The sequence below is a fragment of the Myotis lucifugus genome, unplaced genomic scaffold (genome assembly GCF_000147115.1).
Source record: "Myotis lucifugus unplaced genomic scaffold, Myoluc2.0 scaffold_140, whole genome shotgun sequence".
NCBI lineage: Eukaryota > Metazoa > Chordata > Mammalia > Chiroptera > Vespertilionidae > Myotis > Myotis lucifugus.
This window is the reverse complement of record NW_005871188.1, coordinates 2,652,259-2,679,764: the sequence shown is the minus strand read 5'-3', so window position 1 is coordinate 2,679,764 and position 27,506 is coordinate 2,652,259. Positions and strand designations below refer to the sequence as shown.

The 27,506-nt window shown below is 35.1% G+C and overlaps 1 protein-coding gene across 2 annotated transcripts in view; it reads right to left on the bottom strand.

The window, feature by feature from the left end:
* ZPLD1 (zona pellucida like domain containing 1) overlaps window positions 1-26,921 on the bottom strand; it is a 61,594-nt gene extending 34,673 nt beyond the window's left edge. The window contains exons 1-2 of one of the 2 annotated variants that reach the window (XM_006094701.3): window positions 26,779-26,921; window positions 6,817-6,930 (exon numbers count right to left, since the gene is read on the bottom strand). In XM_006094701.3, coding sequence (XP_006094763.1) covers window positions 6,817-6,922 — 106 coding nt within the window. In that variant the 5' untranslated portion in view covers window positions 6,923-6,930; window positions 26,779-26,921. Of the gene's footprint in view, window positions 1-6,816; window positions 6,934-9,924; window positions 9,947-26,778 lie in introns of those variants that run through there. The other variant, XM_023758847.1, reaches the window with a different exon arrangement.
* Between the last annotated feature and the right edge of the window lie 585 nt (window positions 26,922-27,506).

Sequence of the window (27,506 nt, the reverse complement as noted above, 5' to 3'; positions counted from 1 at the left end):
GCAACCTCTTCACAACCTAAGAGACCAAACACCACTACGGAGGAAGAAGGCAGGAGAACTGCTCTTTCTTATCTACACAGAGGTCCAGAACATATTCCCTAGGGTAATTATTCCAATATTTGCTCCTACTTTGTTTTTGGGTACAGAACATTGCAAAGGTTAAGCAAAGCCAAACACAAAACCAGACAGTTCATTTTGCTTGACCCACCCATGAATTATATTGATTAAATAGGTGATTCTCTCTTTTATTTCCTGCGGAACACTAGTGTTCATTTAAATGTTTGTTTCCTTGCGATGAGAGCTTTTAGATTTCACTTAGCTATCATTACTATGTTGTACATTACATCCCGAGTACTTATTTATTGTGTAACTGGGAGTTTGTACTTTTTAATCACCCTTCATCCAATTCTCTCACCCTCCACTCCCACCTCTCATTACCACAAATCTAGTGTCTTTTTATGTGTTTTTTAAAGATTCCACACATAAGCGAAATCATATAATATTTGTCTGTTTGTTTTTCTCTGTCTGACTTATTTCACTTAGCACAATGCCCTCAAGGTTCATCTATGTTGTCACAAATGTCAGGATTTTCTTCTTTTTTTATAGCTGAATCGTATTCCATTGTATGTATGTATATAGATATAGATATAGATATAGATATAGATATAGATATAGATATAGATAGATATAGATATAGATGATATAGATATAGATAGATATCACAACTTCTTTATCCATTCATCTGTTGATGCACACTTAGGTTTTTCCATGTCTTGATTATTTTAAATAATGCTGCAATAAACATGAGGGTGCAGATATCTCTTTTACATAATGATTTTGTTTCTTTCAAATATACACCCAGAAGTAGAATTGCTACATAATATGGTGGTTTTATTTTTTAATATTTTAAAAAAACCTCCATACTGTTTTCCATAGCAACTATACCAACTTTCTTTACATCCTTATTGGCATTTACTATCTCTTGTCTTTTTTATGATAGCCATACTAACAAGTATAAAATGATATCTCATTGTGGTTTTGACTTGCATTTCCCCGATGATTAGTGATGTTCAACAATTTTCACATACCTATTCAGGAGCCCATCTTTAATTGGATTATTTGGTGGTTTGTATACATCATTGTTTAAATTAAGTATTTAAAATTCACTTCTAGGCATCATTGTTTGATTGAAAAAGTCCTAGTTTTTAGTTTTTAATTTTTTTATTGGTTAATTGCTAACTTGGCAGCATTAGACAAATTCTATTCTTCAATTTTCTCATCATAAAATAAGGATTAAAAAAAAATTTGCGCCTAGCCGTCATGACTCAGTAGTTGAGCATCGACCTATGAACCAGGAGATCACGGTTCAATCCCAGGTCAGGGTACATGCCCTCGTGGTGGGCTTGATTCCCAGTAGGGGGCATGCAGGAGGTAGCCAATCAATGATTATTTCTCATCATTGATGTTTCTATCTCTTTCTCCCTCTTCCTTTCTCTCTGAAATCAAAAAAATATATTTGAAAAAAAAATGGTTTTACTTTCCTGGCATTCCCTCAATTTCAAATGTATAAAAGAAACTGCAAAACTATTATATTCTTAAGCATTTGAGATCTTGCTCCCTGGCATATGTTATTAGCTTTCCTCAAAAAAACATTAAAAATTCTCAAAAAAATGGTGTTGTATGCTTGTTTTAAAGAATAAAAGAGAGAATTATGTAATGTGCCTAGCATTCAATATGTTTTCTTCCTTATTAATGATAAGTAATGTAACACTGATATACATTCAGTTTGCCATAACTGGTTAGTCACCATAAAACAGTGTCAGGCCACAAAGGTTATGATGCCATAAACCTAATCTCTCCTTGGTTGCCCCTTTATCATTAAAGACTTCTTTAGAAATCTGAAAGTCTAGATTAACCCTTATAAACTGTCATCTTCCCTGCAAAAGGAGCTAGTTCCCATCAGTAACAGAGGTCAAATGCAATTATCTATGTATTCCACTATGGTCAAATAATTCCTTGGTACCCTCAAAGTCAACTGTGGTTTGAATTTTATTCTGGGAAGAGCACAACTATAATGTTAGTTGGGCATATTTCTATTCCCTGCTATTAGCTTAGAAAGCCAATAGTTAACCACCTTAAAATTAAATGTTATCCCTCTAAATTGGAAATGAATTAGACCATGGTATTTCCCTTGGCTCAAGGATAAAATACCATGGAAATTAAAGAAAATAGTTCTAATGCCATGAAACACAAAGGTCAGATAGGGTGAGATGATTACTCTCATTATTAACATTACTTTGCATTTAGATAGCCCCTCTCCTTTACCAGACTTATTCTCATTCTAGCCCACTGCTCAGTAGCTGAGCTGCTTGTGAAGCTCCTGATGACATCAAGGGTGATCTTGATATGGAAAAGTGAGTCAAGAGGGGAGTGAGCAATTAACCTCTAGGCTTTATTAGCTCACTCTGATCTTTTGCAAATGATCTGCAAAAGTAGACTTACTTGAAAGTAATCCTATATAATAAAAGCCTAATATGCAAATTGATCAAACTGCAGAACCAGTGGAATGACCGTTTGCTATGATGTGCACTGACCACCAGGGGGAAGTCGCTCAACACAGGAGCTGCCCCCAGCCCACAGGCCCCAGGCCAGCCAAGGGAGGTGACTGGAGGTGGTGGAGGGTGGGAGGTGGGGCCAGTGAGCGGGAGGTGCCAGGCTGGCAAAGGCAGATGCCAGTAGGGGCTCCCTGATCACCCTGCAGGTCACCCCACAGATCAGTCCTGATCGCTGGCCAGGCCTAGGGAACTTACCCATGCACAATTTTCGTGCACTGGGCCTCTAAGTACCCATATAAACTTAAAGCCTCTCCTGGAATTCCTGATTTATCTGGATTTCAAATTCTTTTTCAATATAAATTTTAAATTGCAACAGTGTGTGTGTGTGTGTGTGTGTTTAGAAAATTTGGATATTTGTTGTCTAAGCCAGACAATACTAAAAGTGCTAAGATTTATAAAGACAAACAGAAATTAAAAATAAGAGGCTTAATTATCCTTGTTGAAAATAAAGGAAATGACTTCTTCCTCTTTTAGATCATTTACATCAGAAAACATAATTGTAAGTACTTTCTCCTCTCTTTGAAATGTATATAAATCCTGTGGAAAATTAGACAGGTCTTTTGTCAGCTCTATAACCTAGAAATGTCTTTTTCAACCTGGGAAGCATCTCTTGAAAATGTAAATAGCAAAAAAAGAAAGCACCCCGTGGGAGGGTGGGAGCCTAACTTCAGTGAGATCCTTGCTTCAAGTTGGCAAAAGTACCTCCTTTCATAAAGACATGAGAATTTTATTTTTCCTCTGGATAAAGCCAATATGCTAACAGAATTATCAAGTAATTTTAGGATAAACTATATGTGAAAAATGGTGGTGTCAAGTCCTCCTACTTCAGGTCTTGTTATTGTTTATCTTGAAAACATATCCGTAATGGATTGCATCTGCTTGGCTATATAAAAGAGTGAGATTTCTTTCTGTCTTTGCAACCTCTTAGTAGATTGCCTGTGATGAGCACCACATTCTAGCTTAATGTTTATTCAATGATAAAAGTGTTTTTATCTCCACTGTCTTTGTGGAGAGGATTTCTGGATTGAGAGATTTTGTTTTTAATTGTTTCCCCAACACATGACTGAGCTTTTAATTAGAATAATGGACTTGGGAGAATAATAGAATATACTCTGTCAGTTGTTCTTAACCATAAATGTGTACTTGACTCATCTGCAGGATTTAAAATACAGATTCCAAGCACCATACTCAGAGATTCTGCCACTACATATTTTGGGTGAAGTAGTAGAGTCCAGACTTTAACAGCTAGCCCAGGTGATTTTGGTGCAGGTGGTCAGTGGGCACCATTGTAAATAGATGTATTAACATAATTTTTAAAATTTACCATATGAAAAATTCTTCCTTTTACTGTCCTAATCACTCCATGGCTCATTTATACATTTTATTGACCTTTACAAATATATAACTACAACAGCAGCTAGATCCTCTCTGTTAAGCAATCTTTTTTGCATTTGGGCTTTCTTTTTCATCCATAACAGAGTAAGAAAGCATTGACCATCCTTCTCAGGCCCTGGCCAACGCCCTGGCCCCTCACTCTCAAGAAAGCCTCTGCCTCCCACCTCACTGCAGAGGTAAAGATGATTAGCATCTCTCAACTCCTCTGCCTGTGTCTTATTTCTCCTTTGCTCCTACATCAAAGAATCAGCTACCACTTTTCAAGGTTAACCCCTCCACCTGTACCTTAAATCTCTTCCACATTTTATTTCCTTGTTATCTCAATTATTTCAAATCTCTGAGTACTTTCCCAGTACTCATGTATACTCAGTTGTCTCTAGTCCTCTAATCCTAAAATTCTTCTCATTTAAATAGCTGAGTTAAGTTACTTCTTCCTTTCCTTTACCACCAAAATTATCTATCAGCGGTTCTCAACCTGTGGGTCTCAACCCCTTTGGTGGTCGAACAGCCCTTTCACAGGGGTCGCCTAAGACCATCCTGCATATCAGATATTTACATTATGATTCATAACAGTAGCGACATTACAGTTATGAAGTAGCAACAAAAATAATTTTATGGTTGGGTCACAACATGAGGAACTGTATTTAAAGGGCCAGAAGGTTAAGAACCACTGATTTTAGCTAGTAGTCTATTTTCATAACTTTAGTTTCCCTGTTCCCCCATTTCTTGCTCACTTGCTGCACAGGGATTCAGCTCTCACATAGCTGTTTCCAGTGTCAACCTCTCTCCTTAGAGAGAGAGGTCCAAGGCCATATTTTCTACTACTGGACAGAGGCTGCTACTCTAAGTTCTTAAAGCACCTCAAGTTCATTTTTTCCAAACCCAAAATTTCTTTCTAAAATATGCAAGTGCCCTAATACTTTTGCTGTCAGGTAACAGTATCAACATAAAGTTATCCATGTTCAAAACATCCTCTAGTCTTCTCTCACCTCCCAAATGAAATCAGTCCTTAAGTGCTGGTGGGAGTCCACCGCACCGTATCTACGCTCCCACTCTCACTGCCTTCATGCTATTTCTCTCTGCCTCTAGTCTCTCCTGACGTGTGTTTATGTCTATACTTTTCCCAATGTCTGCTTTTTACAACAAAATGTGACTTTTCAAACTCGTCAGAAGGCATGTTTAAAAAGACCAAATAAGTCTTCACTGCCTATAAAATAGAGACAAACACTTTTATTACACAAATAACACACCAAGTATTCTTGTAAAAAAAAATGAACCTGACTTTACTCAAATCTCTAATTAGTTTATAGGATATACAGGAAAGGAGGAGCATATTAAATGACACATCAGAGTGGCAGTCAACCAGATCCAGAGTGTCAGAATCCTACAAAACAAATGACCAAATTACTTAAAGAGATAGATAGAATTTTATAAAAGCAAAGGATAGAGAGGAACGGTTATAAATTAAATTAGACTTAAGACACATATTAATAACTGTGGATGTTTTAAAAACAAAATGCCCAAGTATTAGATAATATTAAGGAATTATTAAGTTCATTAGATGTGCACATGAAGTATAATGATTTTTAAATTATTCTTTGTTATGAATTTATTTTAAAATATTCCAGAGATGGGATTGATAAGGAAGATAAAACAAAATTTATAAATTTTGATAATTGATGGAGCTGATAATCAATATAAGTGCTCTTTATATTAATCTTTACTTTTGTATACATTTGAAATTTTCCATAATAAAAAAAAGTAAAAACAAACCAACCAAAGCAAAACATCATTTCTGGTATTCAAAACCATTAACAAACCTGCCTTTGCATGCTTACCTTTACACATTCTCTTTCCTGACCTCCATGTTTTACTTAACCTGCCAAACATCTGCATCCTAGGTCTGAGCTCATGAAGACATTCCCACACACTTTGGTCTTTTCTCTGGAGAAAGCCAGATTGCCTCTCTGCAGATAAACTAGAAATCTCACATCAACTATGTAACAACCTACTGATTGCTCTGTTCACGTGTGTTGTTACCCCAGCCTGCTCTGGACACAGGAGTAATGACAGGTATGGAAAAATGTAAAATGTGGTAGAAGATATTTCAATTTGGATGGTAGACTTGAAAAAGTAGTTTCAGATTGTCAAACCTTTAATTTGAAAATGATGAACTGTGGTTCTATAACTTTATCTCATATGAAATGACAAATACTTAAATGAATTGTTGGGTTTACATCTCATTGAGTGCAGATTTGAGCAACCTGAGAGACATGTTTAACAATATGGTCAAAATCTCCCATCTGTCACCAAACTGATGGTTGCTGTGAAATGCACTCTGAAACTGGCCTTGTATTTTAATGGTGACCAACATTTTATTGAAATAGTATTTTTTGAGTATTGCATAATATTTCACAATTATTTTCTTAAGTGTTACTTCTAATAAGTCTATTAGCATATATGAGCAGTTTTGAGAGTCTGAATTAACTTATGAGGGGGAAAAGGCATAAATTAGGCAAATTTGGAATAAAATTATCCTTTCCCAATTTTATCACCCACTAGCCAATATTTTTCACATCTGTGAGCAGCCATTATAATGATATTAACTACGATGAACACTTTGTATGTTAATGTGGATGTAATTTACAACTCCAGAAAAATGTCTTTTGTCATTTGCCATTTGTTAATATCCACTTAATATAGAGGGGTCCCCACACCGTTTTTCATATGTATTTAAATGATTTACTTTCCAAACATAATCACTCTTTCCAGATATAATTAGAGAAAAGATTAGGCTCAGACTTACCAGGAAATCTACTGTGGAGGTTGGCATCACAGTTGTAGCCATTGAACTGAGCAGCCCCCGGAAGTACTCTTATTGATAGAAGCAACAGCAGCCATATCTGTTCCATTGCAAAACCTAGAAAAGAGTTACCTATTATGTTATCACCAGCCTTCACTCTTACTTGCTGGAAATACTGAGGCTGATCTAACTCACTGTTGGATCGGCAAGCAGTCTATATTCCTGCAAGCAAAGGTCATTAAAGGCCCAAAGATTATCAGAAACAATTATTAGCAACAAGGCAGAGATTTTGGTTACAATATGTCAAAATAATTTTCATCCTTTGGCTTCAGCTTGCTAAGGGCGACAAAGCCAGGCTTTTGTCATAGAAGAGCTAAGGTATAAGTTATAAAGTTTGTAAAAGAAAAAAAATCCTCAATAGAAATAGGAAGAACTCAAGTTTTAGTATTTGGCAGATTAGAACACCATAGTTAGGCAAACTGACCAATTTGGAGAAAACACTGCACTTGAAAATCCCCATATACATAAAGGCAGAGAAATGTAACACTTAATACTCGGTCCTCAGAGAATTCTAATACTCTCAATGACCAAATAATGTCAGGAAAAATTTCCCCTCATAAAGAAATTCCAGACTACTTCTCCAAACCATTGGTTTGTATGTCATTTTGTCAGGAAACACAGGCATAAAGCAAAAGGGAGACTAGAAAGGCACTATATGTGGAACAACACCACGGTTCCTCCAATGGCTGTTCATGGGTGGGTAATAAGGATTGCTATAGACATACGAAAACCTTGAACTCTTGCAAAAAGGTAATAGAAGGTGATATTTTTAAGTTGTCAATATGGATTAAATAAACAAACATATATTGGCTTTAATACTTAAGCACCAGTCAGTCTGGTATTTAATTATTGTTTTCCTCTCAATGTCTTTTTATTGGCCTGATAAAGTTAAAACATGTTCCAGCAGTGCCCAACATATTCATAGAGTGTAGTCTGTTCACTAAAAAAAAACCAAATAATAATAATCTTTTAAGTTGGTGGTTTTGGTTTATGCATAAAAAGCAAAAATAAAATAAAATTGTAAATGGTTGGTTGAAATAATTTAGTGCACTTTAAAAGCTTGAGGTTTGGGGGAGAAAATGATGTTTTAGATGTCCTTAAAATCTGCCCTTGGATGATTACTCAAGTCTTTAGCAAAAGGAAGGAAATACATCTCGTTTTTGAATAATCATTTTAGTATAACAAGTTCATGGTGAGCGACGTCACTTTGTTGAGGATGTGGGAAATGAAGGCATGAGTTTACGCTCAAAAATAGTCTGAACAAATATTAACTCAACAGGAGCTTCCTTTCTTCATCATTATAACATAACAGTCAGGCACAAACCTAATGACTTTTGGGAGAATAGCCACATGTCTGATTAGTTCTGCTCCCTCAGGGCAGTCCCTAATAAAAGGCTCACACAATCGCTGACCCAGATGGTGGGCTCGCTTGGCCACACCTACACCTTCATTGTCTAGTTCCTGGAGACCCTTCAGATAGATTAAGTCCTCCCTGCTCTTTTGGAGACTTTGGATGACTACTAGTAAAAAGAGCAGCTTGTTTCTGAATGGTATCTTCCATCTCACACACGTATCTCAGCCCTGCCCCTCCCTCCTCATGATAGGTGCCCTTGAGACTCTACACCCACACTGTCGTCTTCACTTTGGAGATGTCTCCCGTTCCTAGGGATTCACAGAGTCAGGAGTTTTCAACAATGAGTTATCTTATTATTCTGAAATGCTTCCTAGCTTTTATATTCTCTCAATAGAGAAAAATAACATTTACTGAGTACACACTGTACACATAGAGGGCACTGTGTACCAGACCATTTACCTGTAGTATCTCATTCATATTCCTTATCATAATTGGATGATACAGGTACAGAGAAATAAAAATACATCTTAGGAAGTTTAAATGACATGGAAAACAAATAGAGAAACTGGAGTTCAACTTCAGGTCTTTCTGATAACAGAGTTTACTGCACAAATTATCTAAATATCTGTTACTAAATAAATTTTTTTGTTTGCTTGTTTCTTTTTTTGGGGGGGTTGCCATTTATCATCAGTTGCTTTCTTTAGATTTTTGAATTATGTACTCTTTAATATTATCTTTTCAACTGAAAATGAATAAACAAATTCTTATGTAGTGAATGTAATATGTTCAACAGATGTATTTATAATATGGGCATAAGGGGAAAACATTATGTTTTTAATAAGGAAAAGGAAGCCCTTATGAAAAGAGTGAGAATTATTACTATAGACTAAACTGGACACATCTGTGTTTATCAAAAATGGATGAGAAAGTCAAGCTATTTGAAAGAGTCTACTGACTGTAATAGTAAGTCTTAGCTTTACCACTTTAGATCTGATCTGAGGTTGTCCAAAAGAGGTATGCCTCTCCCCTTCACACCATGAATAGGACCCCCTGCACTGTCATGGAGATTAAAACCCTTAATAAATATTTTTAAAGAAAGGAAGGCAGCAGTAGGAGGCAGCTTGCTTTAACAGAAAATACATTGATTTTGAAATAAGCAGATTCAAATAAATGGATTCAAATCCCCCTTCAGTCAATCTCTAGAGTCGTCATTTAGAAATCAAGGTGATGATCAGAACACAGCATAGTCAGTCTGGATATACAGAAGGTATTAAAACATTAGTTTCAGGGCCACCACACATTGATGTGCAAGTAGTAACCTGCACAAAGGCATCCAATGGAAAGAGATGGTGACAGGGCCTGTTCTCCTTTGGCTAAGCCACATGCGCTGGAGCTTGACTGCTCGACACAAAGGAGTCCATAGACTAGGGGCAGTTCTGATAAGTTGAATCACATTATTCTATTTATAATGTTATCTGCACTGGTCTGTATTTTAGTATTAAGAAATATTGAGGAGGGCATTTTTGAAAGGACACCCACATGTCTTGTATAGGCAGCATCTACATTTTGGTCCCTTATTACATTAGCAGTACTTACGGTATTTTTAAGACTTTGGGAGGCTCTTTATATCCCATCTACAAGTTAAAACAAAATGATGAACTATTAACTTGCAAACTTCCTGTTCCCAATCCTATCTCCATCATTTCCCCTGAACATAGAAAATCTGGGCATCCATTCACAGTAGCAAACTTGGAGATGCTACCTTGCCACAGTTCCGAAAGTTCCTTTCTGATATAGGATCACTTGGGATTTTAAGAAAGGAAAGTAGCATGTTCAAACTCTTTACACTCCTCAAAGCATGATGTCCTGGTTGCTCGGACTCCCTAGCTCCTGGGCAGGTGCAGTTCTAGACAAATGTACCCCAGTCCTGATCTGGCTCAAAAAACTTAGTTGGGCTGATTTCTGTGGTCTGTTGTGGGGTGGCTTGAGGTGCCCACTGTTCCACTGTGGCTCCAGCAAACTCTGGTTAGAGAACCAGAGCAGAAACATTTCCCCTCTTCTTCACAGTAACTAAGTGCAGGAACCAACACCCCTACTGTGGTGCTAACAAGGTGTACAAGGCTGCCTAACACAGCCAAATTATAAAATATCAACAACAGAGAATTAGATAATAGATAATAGATAATTGGATAATAATGACCTTGAAGATGTGTGTGCAGGAAGTGTTTGTATGTTTTTTAACTTAGAATTTCCATAAATTTAAATCAATGTGGGTAGGGGAGGAGAGGGGCTGTATATACAACATTAAATTTTAAGGAATTCAGAGGTGTTGATTTTAAAAAGAATCATGTTCATCTCTTAAACTGGTACTAATGGGCTCTGTGTTTTATACTTAGTAAAACAAAGGAAATACTAAATAATTTGCTGTCAAATATCTCAACATTTCTCATATTAAGTTTTCTTTTTAAAAAAAGCTTCTTCCAAAACATGAATTTCTAATGTATTTTCTTAAGATTAAACTTGGATTCAGAGAAATATAATTTCACTTTCAATTCTCACTTAATTTTATACAAAATTATACAGTTCTGTCAGAAACATGGTTCTCTCGATTTTATATATTTAATTTTTTAACCTTCCCATTATTGAGATCTGCTATGTGCCAGGCACTGCACTCTGTTGATATTCAACTGATAACATAAATTTAATTTTTACCCATGTTAAAAATGTGGAAACAGAGCCTAAAGTTTTTCACTGATTTACCAAGGGCCACATACCTAGGAAATGGCAGAGCAGACTTCAAAGCCAAGCCTGATTCTTGGAATTGTAACTACTGTTTGACTTAGTTGAAATTTGTCAGATACATAAAATTAATGTCCTGCTAATTTCCAGAAAGTAAATTATATGAATAATGTGTGCTTAAAATATGCTTTGAACTAAATGATTTAGATGATTGAGGCAAAATATTTTTAATTTCTACATAATTGTCATGGCTCTATTTCACTTAGGCAATGAGCGCATCAATAATATTGTTCTTGGGGAGGCCGGGGGAAGGTCAAGAGAAAAAAACAAAGGAGACATATGTACTACTCTTTGTAATACTTTAAGCAATAAAACAAAATTTTTTAAAAAAAGAATATTGTTCTTTGCACAAATTGATTTAATGACAGTATCAGTGAATGTTAAAGGGTGACAGTTTATGAAAATGTACTTTTGACTTTTTGTTAAGCACTTCATAGATGAGATAAGTAAATTATTATCCTTATCCAGGGAATGAGATAACTAAAGCACAGAGATGTTAATTTATTTGTCTAAGGTTAAACAGACAATCAGTGTTAAAATCAAGATTCAATGCACAATGGCTCCAGAAACCAGCCTTAACTATGAAGTGGTACTGCCTTCCAGAAAAATGATTCTTATAAGAGGAAGTATATGTAATTTGTCAATTCCTTGCTAAATCTGATCAATAACAATTTATTTCTACATTTATTTATTATTATTGAATGTTTACATGTGCATGGGCTGTCCAGGGAAATTGAAGAACAGCCATTAGAAAACATTTATCTGCATAGAACTTACATTCTAGAAGGCAGTCAAAAGAAAACGTACTTTATAAGTAAAGTACAGACTATATTTGTGATAAGTGCTATGGAAATAAATAAATTAAAAACAATAATAGGAAGTTCTGGGGTAAAGGAGAAGGAGTATTGAAATTTTAAATGGGATGCCCAGGGTTATAAATCAATCCATATACAGGAAGCTCAAGGAGAAAAAAAAATCAGTTATGAACTATCGTATCAACTTGTCTTTAATTTTTACTTTACTTTTTTCTATTTAGACATTTCCCAATTAAAATAGACTTTTAATGCATAAATTATTCTCTGGGAATACCTTGGATACTTTGAACAGCTATGTTAACCTTTTCAAATGAATAAAGGTAGCTTTTAGTGCCCAAGAAAAGTAATTCATTAAATAGCACCCCTGTGACCTGAGGAAAAAAAGAGAACTTGTTCAAAAGTGCCTTTATCTAGCTTGAGAAATAACTTTTGCAAAAATACATGGGCTCAACAATTTATCAAACGTTCATACTTCTTTAATTTTATTACCTTCATATAGGCCCGTCTGTATCATGCTGCTCTAGTTGGGAAGAAAAATAGAACACTCAAACCAAACAGCAATTCTTCAAATGTCTAATCATCAATCTAAGATTTGTGCATTTTCCCACTAAACTAAATCTGCTTATCTTGTCATACAGATTCACAAAATTATGGAATTAGCTGTATGGCATTGGCGATGGCCCCAGTCCTCTCATTCCCAGCCTTCCCTTGTATTTATTGACTAACTAGCTACTCAGACAGCCTTGCTTGCCCTACAAGGGGCATAACTTTTATTTCTGGTGCTTCTGTATCACCTATCCAAGCCTGATCCTCAGAAAAGATCAGAAAAAGGTCACTAGGCTTTAAATGACTAAAATTTTTTAAAGTTCTCAGGAAAGGGGAGGAGAAGAAATGTATGTATTTTAACAGAGATCAAAGTTTACATTAAAGGAATGAAGCCCTACTCTCTCCTTCAAAGCAACCAACAGGGCCCCGAAAAGATCTGGAGCAAAAGGGCATTGCAATTATACAGGTTGGCAGCTGTCTTGCTTACTTAAGTCTCATGGTTTTACACAGTCTTGCCTCCAGAAAAAAATACTATTAGCTCACCCTCCAAAATCACCAGTTTTAAAGTGCTACAAACCATGACTATTTAATAAAGAAACATGTTTTCTAATGGAGTAAATGATGCTCTATGATGTTCTTTATTCCCATGTTGCCCTTGAACATTAGAGGCAATGTATATATTCAAAAGAAAATGAAAACATAAAACTTTCATCGGAAATAGCCATTATGTACGTCCTCTAACAGAGCATGTTCTTGTCTTGCTAGACACTTGTACTTTTCAGAATAATGCTTCAAACAGAAGGAAATAAGTTTAGCCATCAAGAAGACATTCAGAAATTTTATAACTCTAAAGTTGCTGATGTATACCAAAAGCAAGTATAAATGCTAAAGGCTGTTCCTAAGAAAAAAAACCTACTCCAATTTTCTCTGACACAAAGTGAATGTTCATTTCTTTCCCTTTGCCTGTCTTCCTCACTTGTCTGTTCGGGGTTTTCCTGAGTAACGTTTAAATGATCTGTGTTTAGTTTAGAACATTTACTTAGCACCTTGTTTTGGGAGTACTGAGAGTTTGAACTAAGTCACTCTAAATGCTTTTTTATAATAATTCACCAGGTTCATTCTCAAGATACATGCATATTTCATCTTTCTGAAGCAGCTCTGAAGATGTTAATATGTTGACTTCCTCCTTTCATGAAATGCAATAACAAATTAAAAATGAAACTATCTTAAATGTCCCTTTACTTTTAATTAATTTCACAATTAACTATTACTATGATTATTTCAGAGTGAAGATATTTCTTTCTCAATTGAGATGATATACAAATATTGATGAGCCACCACAGCATAAGAATCGGCAAGAAGGGATACCATGTTGATATATTCTGGCTGAATATTAACCCACTTCCAAAACATCAAAGGCATGTGTAATGATAATGGAAAGATAAGTTCATATTTTTGACTCTTGCTTAAGAATAAAAGAGCACCTATCTACTAATACTTCACTATTTTATATTCTTCTGTTAATGTATTCAATTATTTATTCATTCTGGAATTTTTACTGGGCATTTTCTAAGTGTCAGACTCAGGGCTAACAAAACAAGCATGATCCGTACGCTTACAGAGTTTACAAACTAGAGAGGAAATAGTCATTAAACTAGTAATTACATACATAAAAATATTCTCACAAAATATGTTTGGTAAATGCTATGAAAGAAAAGTAAACAGTGCTTCAAGAAAGTAAACCTTACCACCTAATTTAGCTGGAAGGTGTCAAGAAAGACTTTCTTAGAAGTATCACATTTGACAAGAATTAAAGGATTAATTTGAGTTAGACGCATTCTGGAAATGAGCACTCCAGGTAGGGCTCACTGCACAACCAAGGGTCCCAATATATAAAAACAATTAATTTGGTGGGGGGGGGAGTTAAATTTGAAAGAAGGTCGGTCCATGATGAAAGCCAAGAGGAACGGGCCAGGAAAAAATCTGCAGGTACAGACAAGGAGACCATGGTGCATCATGTTTCCTAAATGGAATAGGAAACAATTGAAAGCCTTTAAGTTGAGGACTAGGATTATAATATCCTGAGTGAGGTAAAGTGAACAAATTTAGAATGTTCTTTTTAACCGAAAATAACAGGACGTGGTGTTTAATTCTAAGTGCAGAGGTAAGTAAGAGAAATGAGTCAAGGGTATCTCTCAAGTTTATCTTGGTCAAGCAGGTAAACAGCAGTACATATATTGAGATGGAGAAAATTTGAAGGAACCAGGCTGGGGAAGGACCAAGATATCAGTGGATTAGGGCCAAATGCATGGGGGTCTAATTTTTCTGTACAGAAACTGAAATATTATAAAAGATGAAACACATAGTAAGAGGCAGTATAACAACCTCATTTTAAGTTGCCAGGGCAAGCCTCTGTTGCTTATCACAGAGGGTCTTATATAAATATGATATATACTGACAGGAGAAGGTTTCTAACATAGGCAGAGGGATAGTATCTTATTGAGCAGGTAGAGTCTATAGCTACCTCATATAGTCAAAATTACCCCCAAAGTTTCTTAAAATTCCCATCTTTATGTGAGATGCATGGGAAATAGAATAATGTTCTGGGTAAGTTTCCTCCTGATCATTTATGATGGCCCACTCTTTGAGGAAGATGAGAATAGAACCTATATAAATACTGCCTAATTCTGACTTCTAAATATCCTTATTTTAAACTCAAATTAGAGAAAAAAGCCATATAGCCGTAAAAATTATTGTTTTTTGCATGCTAAAGACAAAGGAGATTTGGGGGTCTCCAACATCTAGGCTTTAATGTGAAGAGCTTGGAGACCTGAGCACTTAGTTGACACTAAACCCACAGAGGAGATGTGAGATAGTGGATGCCATAAATGAAATGCTCCGTTCCATGGGAAGGAGCTTGGAGAGAAGTGGGAAAGCAAGAGTGTTTAGATTCGGATGTGGGGTTTTTTTCTGCTCCCCATTTTAGATAAAAATATTCAGGCAGGTACATGGAATCTATAAGCAAGAACACATGCCAGAGTACCCGCACCAACATTAAGAAGTCAGAATTGAGGGCAACAGAGATAGGAGAGATCTAGAAAAAGAGAAGGCTTAAAATAGCTTCACATACAATCTCCATACAATCTTCCAACTGGTTTGGAGATACTTTAAAAAGCTTTCAGAACCCTTCAAGAGAGATAGAGAAGATAATTAAAAATCAAGATGTGGTATATCTTGCTGGAAAGCTGTTAGGTGGTGGAGAGATGCAAGATGGATGGTCCAAAGCCAGGGATAGCTGTGAAATGTGTCAGAAGTCTGAGTCCCACAGCAGCAATGAGAAATTATGTGTATAAGGGAGGAGGTATAATCAGTGGTAGGAGATAGGATAAACCACTGTGCCTTCATCATTTTGAGAAAAGAAATCATAAATTATGCCAGCCATGGTGGACACAGCAAGGGCAATGGTGAGATCTAAAGATCAAACAGCTAGGAGTTAGTTATCCATTAAACCCAAATAGGATCACAAGATGGTAAGTGAACCAAATACCCTCACCAAAGCCAGGACAATCAATTTTTTTAAATAGCTAATATAAACAATAATTAGTACTATTTAGGATTTATTTTATTTGCATATGTGTTATAGTTTATTATTTATATAATTATTATTGATAACTATTAAGTCAATTATTTTAATTATTACTGCAACCTTATCTGATAGGTACTATAACTGTCCCTATTTTACAGGTGAGAAGACTGAAGCACAGAGAGGTTAAGTAGCTTACTCTATGTCACTCCCTACAAAGAGGGAGAGGTAACATCTGAACCCAGGTAATCTGGCTACAAAATCCACGCTCTTAAACCTCTACTACCCTATCTCCCTACCTTCCCTTTCTACACATCAAACATGAGGAGGTTAAAAGGAGGGGGATAAAGTAAATTTTGACTGTAACTGAATAGTTAACCCCAAAGAAGTTAAATTTCAAACCAGCAGTGACTAAATTCTAAATCAGCATTATCTTGAAATGGAAAGATTAGATGTTTCCTGCCAGGGGCAAAAAGCAGACTCTTGGGTAATTTGAGTTCACTTAATGAGAAATAGCAAAAACTTCATTCAGATGTATCCGTGATACAAACAAATTTTATGTACAGAGACACACATGATCCATAAGCTCTCCAGAGCTAGTTTTTTCTTCTCACAGTTGAATTGATTGCTATCTTTAGAGATGAGATCTGTATTATCAGGGTTACATTATCAGAAGTTGAGAAATTGACATGCCACCAAGATTACATGTAATATTGAAATACTCACAGAAATATAGGTTAAACAAATTTAAAAGCTATTTTTTAATTTGTAAGCATTAAATATTTGAGATGGCTTGTTAGATAATTAAACTCATTCAAACATATTAAACATCTGTTAATTAAAATGTAGTATATTTGATTTCCTTTCAGTACATTAACTACTTTTGCATATAGAACCAAATATAATTTAAAGGCCCATAAAAATAAGTGGTAAAATTTACTAGACTTATAGACAAAAAGTCTGAATTTAAACTTAAAATCTTTAAGAATGGCTAGGTTTGGTTATTTACTGCTTTAATTGAATATTAACCCTTAAAAACTTTAGAATGTATTTTTAAATAATTCAATATAGAGCATCAAGGAAACCTCACATTAATCACAGAATACATGGTTGTCATGCTTCAAAAGCCATGTTAGTCATAGAATCTGCATCTGTAAACACTAAAATCATCCACCATGCGTTGAGATGCTTACACTCAGAGAGTTACAGGGGAACCAATATCAACTGAAGGATGTTGGTTTGATGTGGTCTGTCTCACATTTACAGAGTCATAAATAAACTCATTGACTGGAATAACAGGAAGACTACATATATTATTTAATTAATTGTATTCTCTTTTCCTCCCAAGATTATATAGTTGAATTTTTGATGATAAATGTCAGTTTGGTGTGACTTCACTAAATGCACAGAATACACATTTCTGAATACAAATTTCTGTCCTTAAAAAGTTTTTAGTCAAAAGGAAAACTTTAGCTTCATAATAACAACATTAATAACATTAAAGCTTCTAGAAGTTAGTTTATAGGAGTACCTTTATGATCCTGGGGTAATGAAAGGTTTCTTTGGAAAAAAACATGGCTTTATCATCATAAACCGTAGACCAGGCCTCCCAACACCTTCCTAGATGCTCACTGCAATATTTTTGTTTTCATGTTGTCTATTAATCACATAACATGACATTTATGTAATGTAAACTAGTATATCCTTGAATAAATAAAACCATAGGCTTGGGCTCTGGTTCTCATTCCATCATGAATTATCTGTGTGGTCTTGGGAAGTCACATAATGTGCCTTACTCTCAGTTACCTCATGTGTGAAATGAAGTGCTTGACTAGAAGATGACTAAGATCACTTCCAGCTATAAAGAGCCAATGAAACCATGACGTTTTAATAACTGCAGGAGGAAATAGTGATAAATTCCCCGAGGTCTTCTTTCTAAAATCACCTCCATTTCAGAAATCTGGCTTTACTATATCAGGAGGCTTTAGAGATCTACCATTTTCTTGCCCTCTCCTTGACAATCACTGAGGTGGCAAATGGTGCATCTGGAACACCCTCATATCTATGTCTTGTCATTTAATAAGAAATAAAATCAGTAAGCGGTCTCACAGGCTAATCTAAATGGTGTTAAAGGAAGGCTGTAACCCTTCCACTTTCAGATGGCTTTGTCCTTCCACAGACAAAAATGGCAAAATTAAAATTACATGAAAGAAACATAAGTAAGTTGCTATTGGTTTATACTTTACCCCCACCCCCGTGTCTATATTTCTGTTTGTTTCTCAAAGGCTTCAAAGGTCTTTAGGAAGCAATAATCACAAAATAAAATAGGCTGCTGGTAATGTAAAACAGCACTTCACTCTCCCTCAAATACATTCTCAACCCTGTTCTCATTAATGTTCATGATTTTTTTTATTTGTTGAGCTTTTTGGGGGACATAATACTAACTTTCACCACTCTGAGAAATACACTGAAGCCAACGAAGCTGCCTCTGCTTTTAGATGAGGGAATTGATTCCAAGTGGCTAAATATATTCCCAGTTAGTGCAAACTCATTATAGATAATGTTAAAAAAGATAACTAAAAGCAGGTCCTGGAATAATAATTTCTAATATTGCTAACTTAGCTGTTGCTTAACAACAAAATTGCATCCACAAAATATGATACTTTGGGGAATGATTAAATCCGTTTCACAAAAGTTTCAGGCAGTTGGGTCAAGTAGTATATATACAAACACATGAGTTAAATTCTTATGTTCAAATCAGGGAGAACCTAAACTTTAAATACTTCTATTTAAACATTTCAATTAGCACCATAATAATAGTTTCTATTTTATGAATTGAAATGATCATCACATCAAATCCTTACTCAGAAAATCAGTAATTAAAAGGTAGGTATTAAACATTAATCCTGACTTTCAAGTAGCAGCAATATTTCTGTTTTAAAATAACTCATCAAACAGTGTGTGTGTGTGTGTGTGTGTGTGTGTGTGTGTGTGTGTGTGTTTATGTATGTAGGAAATATGGCAAAATGTCATATTATTTTAATCTCTTGTATATTTTTACATTTATCATAATAAAAACTCAAAATCAAGTGACCTATAGGTAACTTATTCTAACTGTGGTACCTAAATAACTCATGTTGCCTCTCTAAGGTCCTCTTGTTATCTATAAAATAAGGACCTACATGATCTAAGTGACTTAAAAACCATAACAAAGCAGACCTAGTTGTAGAATATTTTTAAGGGACATTTCATCTTTTACCTAGTAGAGTTAGGGAAAAGAGGCAGAAATCAGCCTAATTTATTTATAAGATAAAAGACAATGGTTCAAGACATTGGAGAATGAGATTTATGAAAGGGAGGAAAGCTACCTCTTCTTAGAAGATAGCTTATGAGCTTTTATGTCTTGAGTAAGATGAACATAACTTTAACAAAATCATAAACCTGTAGTAGCCAGATTTAGGAATATAAAAAGTAACTCTAGACACAACTTTTCAGCTCCTGTCTCATAAAATAAATGGTCTCCAGGATCCAAAGCACCAAACAAGCTCTAGATATGGCTGTGGGCCACAGCAGGCAAGGTAAGCTGTCCTTACAGTGGATCTCAGACAATGGTAAGGAGGTGAGCAGGGAAGGAGGTTACCAGAAGGATGCATTATCATGGGAGAGATTGCAGAAACCATTGTATCATAACTAGTAAATCAGGGCCTTTGGATAATCTGAACATTAATTTTATAGGCATTTGGGAATCCCACATCTTCTGGAGAGTTTATTTTATTTTATTTTGGGGTGACTGGTTAAAGAAGGTGAAAGGATTAGCTAAAGAACATATATGCATACTCCATGGACATGGACAATAGTGTGGTGAAGGCCAAGGGAAGGGGAGGCAGGGGTGGATGGAGGTGGACCAAGTGGGGGGTGGAGAAAGGGGGACACCTGCAGTAATGTATTCATTGAAAATTTTAATAAAAAATAATAAAATAAAAAAGAACAGTATAAAAACCAAGGCTTATCATGACCAAAATAAAAATGTCTCTGACCCAAAGATTTACACAAAAGGTTTTACCCAGGAATACATAATTAACTGCTAAGTGAATTTCAGTGCGTGTTTAGTTTGGTTCATTCACTGGATGACTCCATGAAAAAAATATAATTTGGACTTGAAGAGTAGGGATTAAGTGTTTAAAAAACATAAAATAGTCTCATTTTCTCCTATATGTGATATTTGAAAATCTAAGTAAATTAACTCTCTTTACTAAACATAAATCAAAGCAATGGAATAAAATAACAGCTTCGTTTTCAAACTATCTATACATTCTTGAGAGTTTTACTGAGCCCCTTAGAAGGATGCTATACCCTATAGGACCTGAAAATCATGGATTTAGATTAGAATAACTTTTTGAAATAATTATTGTGCTAGGATATTGGTTTAGTAGGTCAAAAATATCACTTCTCATGAAATAGAATAGGATGGTATTTTATAGGTTTGAATGGAATAGGATGTTTTTGTAAAATGCAAAAGTGTTATGTATGTACTGTATGTACGGGTATATGTATACTAGATCATAATGTAAGATATCAGACTGTGAGTTATAGTAAAAAATGTGAAACCCACTTGGTTTAGAACATGGTATCAACATGGTACCCATGGGCTCGATGTCCCTACCTACAAGCATGTTTTGATTGTCCTCACAGAGGAAGCAAGTAAAAAGAAAACAGCATTCCCAGACTGAACTACCCACAAGCATAACGTTGAAAGTTCTAATGTTCTGAGGAATGACTCAAAGTTGGATAACAGAGTCTAATTGATTATTTATTTTATGTCTTAGGATGATGTTTGTTAAAAATTTACATTAAGGAAGTAGAAGCATTAGATACTTGTTTAAGGAAGTTTGTGAATTGAAAAAATTAATAAGGAAAATTTTTTTTTCACAAAGAGAACACTGATGGCAGAGAAGAGAAATGCAAAGGAAAATATTCAAGGGCCTTGGGAGAAGACTATTTATAACAATAGTGTTTTCTCTTCTGCTCACTGGTACAATGTTATAAACAACCCATAGAGAATTAAGACTGAACATCCGTTTCCTTTCTGTTTCCTGATAGATGAGAAAAAAAAAATTCAACCCCTTGCATAAAACAGATGATAACTGTTAAATAAAGTGTTAGAGTTAGTAATTTTAGTACTTTTTACACAGTACAATCTCCTGTGGCACATTAACAAGAAAGCGCCTACATTTTCAAGGCGGCCATCTCGGATGGCGGTATGGTCTACAGCTAAAGAACAGAGAATGGGCTACAGGAAGATCAGACTCCTACGCTTTCCTTTATCACACCATTCTCACTAGTCACATTAACCAACCGATCACAGAGCTGGGCAAATAAAATAAGACCTTTTAAAAGTATAAGCATTACTGTTCAAAACTCCATATTCAAATTTCTAATTATTTCTCTACTACCTGAGTGAGACTCAGCCAACTTGTAAATTTGTAAGAAATTTACAAGAAATTGTACACTAGTTCCCTCTTGGTCTGTAACACTGTCAGAAAGCCATTATTTGAAAGTTGATATATGCTTCAAAAAATGAAAATGCAGTTTAACTATTAATGAAAATAAAACGGTATGTTTTCTGGTTAAATTTTTAAAATTAAAATCATTGCAAAGCCAAGTTAAAAATGTGAGATTAATATTTTGTATCCATAGCACAGCTCCATGAGTAAATCTGTGTGTGTGTGTGTGTGTGTGTGTGTGTGTGTGTGTGTTTAAGATACCTCAATCTCTCCCCCATCTTCAGGAGAAAATCTACCTCTATGACATAGCAAGAAAAGCTCCCAAGATAAATTTCCTAATTACCCTCCCAACTTCAGGTCTTTGTCCTCCCATACCCAGTCTATCCAGCCTAGCCTTCTTATAGTTCCCAAAGATAAGAAGTTATTTTCCACAACCGCACCTTCGCGCACTTTGTTGCTTCAGTCTGGAAAGCTTCTGTTCCCAATTCCTCCCCTCCACAGGAACATCTCTCCCTTCAGCCTTTCAAGAATCAACTCAGACATAGCTTTTCTTTTGAACGATTCCTCTCTTAAGACAGCCCTGCTTGCTTTGTTGAATTGTCAAATTGACCAATTACTCTTCTGTGTTCTCATCAGAGTCTGTGCATCATTCTAAAATAGTAGTTCTAAAAATGTGTTACACTTAGGTCAAGCACTACTAACATTTTAGACTGGATAATTCTTTACTGTAGAATGTTTTAACATCATTGTAGGATGTTTAATAGCATTCTTGGTTTCTACCTCCTACAGGCCAGGAGCATTCTCCCTCAAGTTATGACACCCAAAAATATCTCTTCCAAACACTCTCAAATGTCTCCTGGGGCCAGAATCACCCCAGTTGACTGATATATACATCTTCATTCTCCCCTGATAAACCTGTAAACCTCAATATTCATGAGGTCAGGAATATTGCATTCAACTTTGTATTTAAGATCTAGCAGAGTGACGGGTCCACAGTAAATTCTGAAGATAAATTTGTTAACTGAATAGTTATCATGATACAAAAGGGGTGGTACCATACTATCACAATGCAGAAAATCAAGTGTGTCAACATCTAGTCCTGGTCAGGATAGTGCTTCACTTTTTAAAGATGACATTATTAATGAAATTAAAATTTCCAAATCCATCTAAACAATTAAAATCCTCAAATTAACCCACCCATTGCCAGAAATAATTTACATTGATTTTTATATGTTTTTAATACAAAATAAAATGAATCTGGGGTCTAGAACTTTATTTGAAATTACAGGTACATATGTAAAACTTGCATTAAAAATTGCTTAAATTTAGTCGGTTTGTTCTGTTTTGTTAAATGCTCAGTCAGTACTTTTATGTTCTCTAATTGGCTTTAATTAATTGCCTACTTTTAGAAAGAATATTTAGTGAGTACTTTTTGTGCCTTGTAAATAATATTTTCAGTTTTAAAGTTCCTAAAAAACTAAAAAGCATCAAGCTTAAATAATTCAATCCTTTGCTAAGTCTCATTTTCATTCTACTAGCACTGATGACAAACATTTCTAAGAAAGAATTGATAAAGCAAGAAATTTTAGAAGCCAAAAATACTGTATATTTCTTTAATTTTAAACGCTTCTTCAAAATAACTTTCTAAATAGAATTGCTGTGCCAGAATACAAATACATGTGCAAAAATATGCATAATTCACTTATATACACACATTTTTGAAATGTATATATCCTATAGATAATGATTTAAAATCTCTAAAAGATTAGTATTTTTAATTATGCAATTATTTTAATTTCTTAAATCCAGATTATGATAAATTACATTTGAAATAGAAAAAATAGCCATGAATTCCAATTCCACAATATATTTTATCTAAAGAAAAATGGTTTAGTTTGAAAGTACAATTCATGTAATTTACATAAGACTTATTCAGTAGTGTAATGATGAGATGGTGTATTCAACTGAGTGACAATGTAGTTATATGAATTCTGGCTATTTATTAAATAAGCATTTGTGAGCAAATATAGTGCTTTAAATTCTAATACATGACAATAAGTGGTCTTCATTCTTTCTTACTCTAATGATGCAAGTTTATATTGTGTTAAGCGCCAGCCAGCTCCGACATCTGACGGCCCAATGAATGAGTGATGTTCACAAAGTCTTGTCCTCAACAGCCCTACGCAGCTCCTGTAGACTCACATCTATGGCTTCTTCTACGAAGTCAACCCATCTCATATTTGGTCTCCCTCTTTCCCTGCTGCCTTCTATTTTTCCCAACATTATTGTCTTTTCCAAAGAACTCTGCTTTCTTAAGATGTGCCCCAAGTAGGACAGCTTTAGTTTTGTCACTTTTGCCTCCAGTGGTATTTCAGGCTTAATTTGCCCAAGGGCCCACTTGTTTGTCTTTCTGGCGGTAAAACGGTATCATAGAGCCCCCTCTAACACCATATTTTAAATGAATGAATTTTTTTTTCCTATTATCTTTCTTCACTGTCCAACTTTTGCATCCATACATAGTAATTGAAAATGTAACTATGATGTCATTGAAAATTTCAAGTTAATCTCATTTTATAACTTTAATTTTATGAACAAAGCCACAGACATTGTTATTTGGCCTCAACAATCTCTTAAACAAAGTAAAAATATTTTTCAGATATATTATTTGGATTTTTCACAGATATAGCACTAGAAATAACAAAATGGTCATATTTATCTGACTTTAATTTTGCTGTTCTTGAAGATTAACAACTTTTTTTCACAGTTTAGCTCTATATTTTTTAGATATTTTTGTCGCTATAAAAATAAAAAAGATCCATGTATGTAATTTTATTTTTTTATATTTCTTGAGGTGCTAGTATATCTTCTTGTGAGTTCTAGAAAATTAATGCTTTAAACTAGGGGTCAGTAAACCATAGCCTACAGGCTGAATTCTATCCATCACCTATTTTTGCATAGAGCATTAGCAAAATCAGTTTTCACATTTTTTAAATAGTTAAAAAAGTAAAAAAAAAAGAATAAAATGTCATGAAAAGCAAACATTACATAAAATTCAAATATCAACGTCTATATATGTAATTTTACGGGAATACAGCTATGCTCACTTGTGGATGTCTTTCCCATGGCTGATTTTGAGCTGCAATGACAGATTTCAGTAATCAGGACAGAGACCCACAAAGACTAAAATGTTTACTCTCTGGCACTTTCCAGAGAAGTTTGCCAACCCTGCTTTAAACAATTAGCGTATGACTATATCCACATGCAACATGTACATCTGGGGGAGAGGACATAATATATGTCTAAGAGGATTTCTTTTAGCCAATATCATCTTTTTATTTTCTCATTAATATATTTTTCTACAAGCTTCAGTAAAGGCCATTGGCCAGCAACAATAAAATACTTTCCATGATGTTCATTCAATATTTGGAAAAGTATTAAGAAGCTGGTCAAATCAATCGTTTACTTTTTTGAGGTGTACCTTTCTTCACCTCATCATTGAAATCTTGAGAGTTTGGAATTCCTATAATTTTCCACTTGAAATCAACATAGACATCTAATAACAATCAACAATGACTCTGAATGTGTAAAACAGCTTGATGTTTACTTTGTCATGTCTTGGTAAAGCTGTTAGGCCTGGCTCCCAAGCTACACCATTTTGTAATGAAGACAAAACACAGAAAACCATATCACGCTTAACTCATAGTCTTGACCCAGTTTAAATACAGAAAAAAGAGAAATTTTGGTAAATTATTCAAAAAATTGAATTCCTTGAAAGCAAACATTGCTAATAGGCATTTAAATGATGCAAAAGATTATCATTCTCATTATCAGTGAACTTAATGCCATCCAAGCTATTGAAAAAGCTACAAAAACATAAATCTTCAGTGATTCACTCTATGATGCCATAACTAAATAGATTATAGTGTGAGCATCTGCTCATGCTTCAAAAGTTACCTTTAAAATAAGATTCCCTAGCAGAAAATTCAATTGTTTATTACCTCTGCATCATTAATATAGCCCTTCTTGAAACAGGTGGGGGAAGCTTTAAATGTCTTGAAAGGAGTGTGGAATTGCCCTGATAGCTAGCATGATCTTCCTCCTATATTATGTGGCTGTTAACAATAATGACTACTATATTTTATTTTGAGGCTGTTTCTAAAAATCTCTAAAATGAAAGTATAGATTTTTATATTTATCTAAGTATTATAATAGTCAGTGAAGAAAACTCAAAAATCACTTAGGGACTTTAAAAATGTATAACCAGAAGCAATGGTTCAAATAATAGTTCTAATATGTGTCTCGTACTGTAAAGCTAGTGACTGCAAAATAAAATAATAGGTATTTTCTATTGTGTAGTAAAAGAAATATTAGATTTTAACTATACGCAAGCCTTCTTTTGTTGCTACCAATTTTATTTAAACTGACAGTTTAGATTTTTTTCTTAGTCCCCTAAAATGAATTATAAGAGGCCAATTCAGAGTAGCCAAATGAATAATGTCATGCTCCTAAGAACCAAAAATATTATTATCTTAAATACATGAAACCACGAAGCAAGGTTTCTTCCTTAATATCAAAAGCAACTGATTTTATCAAGGGGCAATCTTGGAATGGAAGGAGCCTTAGAGATCCCCTGAGAAATGAAAATCACAATGTTTCCTCTGAGTCATGGATGACTTCTCCCAGATTAGGTGAGCGCCATGTCACTTGTAACAATGCGAGGTTAATCATTAAAATAATTTTCATTTGAAAGGAAATCAAATCATTATTTTCAATGATCATACCATCTTTGTAATTAGAGATGATGCTCCACACATTCAGCCAGCTTTTCTGGTATGATGGAACCCTGATAAGAAATCTCAAATATAAACTATCTGTTTGCTTCCATTAATGGAGCATCTGTCAGCTGTAGCTGACTGGAGGTGGACTGTGGACAGGACTTAAGACAGAAATACAATGGTGTGGTGAATCCAATACAACTTTGACCTCAAGCTCTGACCTAAAAATTGAAGAAACTACCAAAAGAGTCCGTCCTTTCTCCAAATCTAATCAAAATGTTTGGCATGGCAAAATTTTGTTTCTACCTTTCTATATCCAAATATGGGAAGATGCTTTTCTCTTCCTTTTGCTATATTTAAGGTATTTCCCAGCCCAACCCTTACCCATTCCTGGAACCACACCACCAGAAGAGTCACCAGAAGTTGCCTTGTGTTATAAAAACATTATTAAATCAAAATGAGTTTTCTGTGCTTACTAAAAAGACAGCATTTGCAGTCACTGGAGGTGGCTTCAGTGCTGGGCACTTACCCAAGTCCCTGGTTCTGTGGAGTCAGCTGTCCTCCATGTGCCTGGTTCTGCCGCATGTGACTGAGTGTCCAAATGCCTGGCCTTAGCAAACGTTTTCAGAAAGGATTCAACCCTTCAGATGAGAGAATAATTGCTCATTATTGGAAGTCTTCAAAAAAGAAAGAAAAAACTGGATACTAGGCAAATGCTTCCACAGGGCTCAGAAGGGTTTGCAAGACTAATCATCACCAACATGAAACTTGACCTCGTCTTTTACAGACCTTTGTTTCCTTCCCACTCCATTTCTTTCAGTTTTCATTTCATTCCCTTACTCTTTTTCTCCTATCTGTTTTAGATCTTCTATTTTATACTGTACAGAAGTCTTGAGGGGTATGTGTGAAGCGAGCCACCGTCAGCCTGATGAGGGAAAGCCTGCTGGTCTAAAAAAAAAAATCCTAAAGTAAGAAACAAGGCCTGAGATTGGACCGAGAGTTAATCTGCACAGTCATCAATGTCCCGTTGTGCTTTGTGAAAGATGCCTGGTCCTTTCAATACTACATTTCATGTAGCGATGAAAATGGGATATGGAATATCATCGTGAAAACGGGTTTGATTGAGAAAATAATGACTAAGAGGCTGTCAATGCAAAAAACTCAACAGGACCCAATTGTGAAGAACGAGCTAGGCACTGAACCTGCTTCATGAGCTCGGCTTTTGTTTAGAGGCCTCCAAACGACTCTCACCCCACC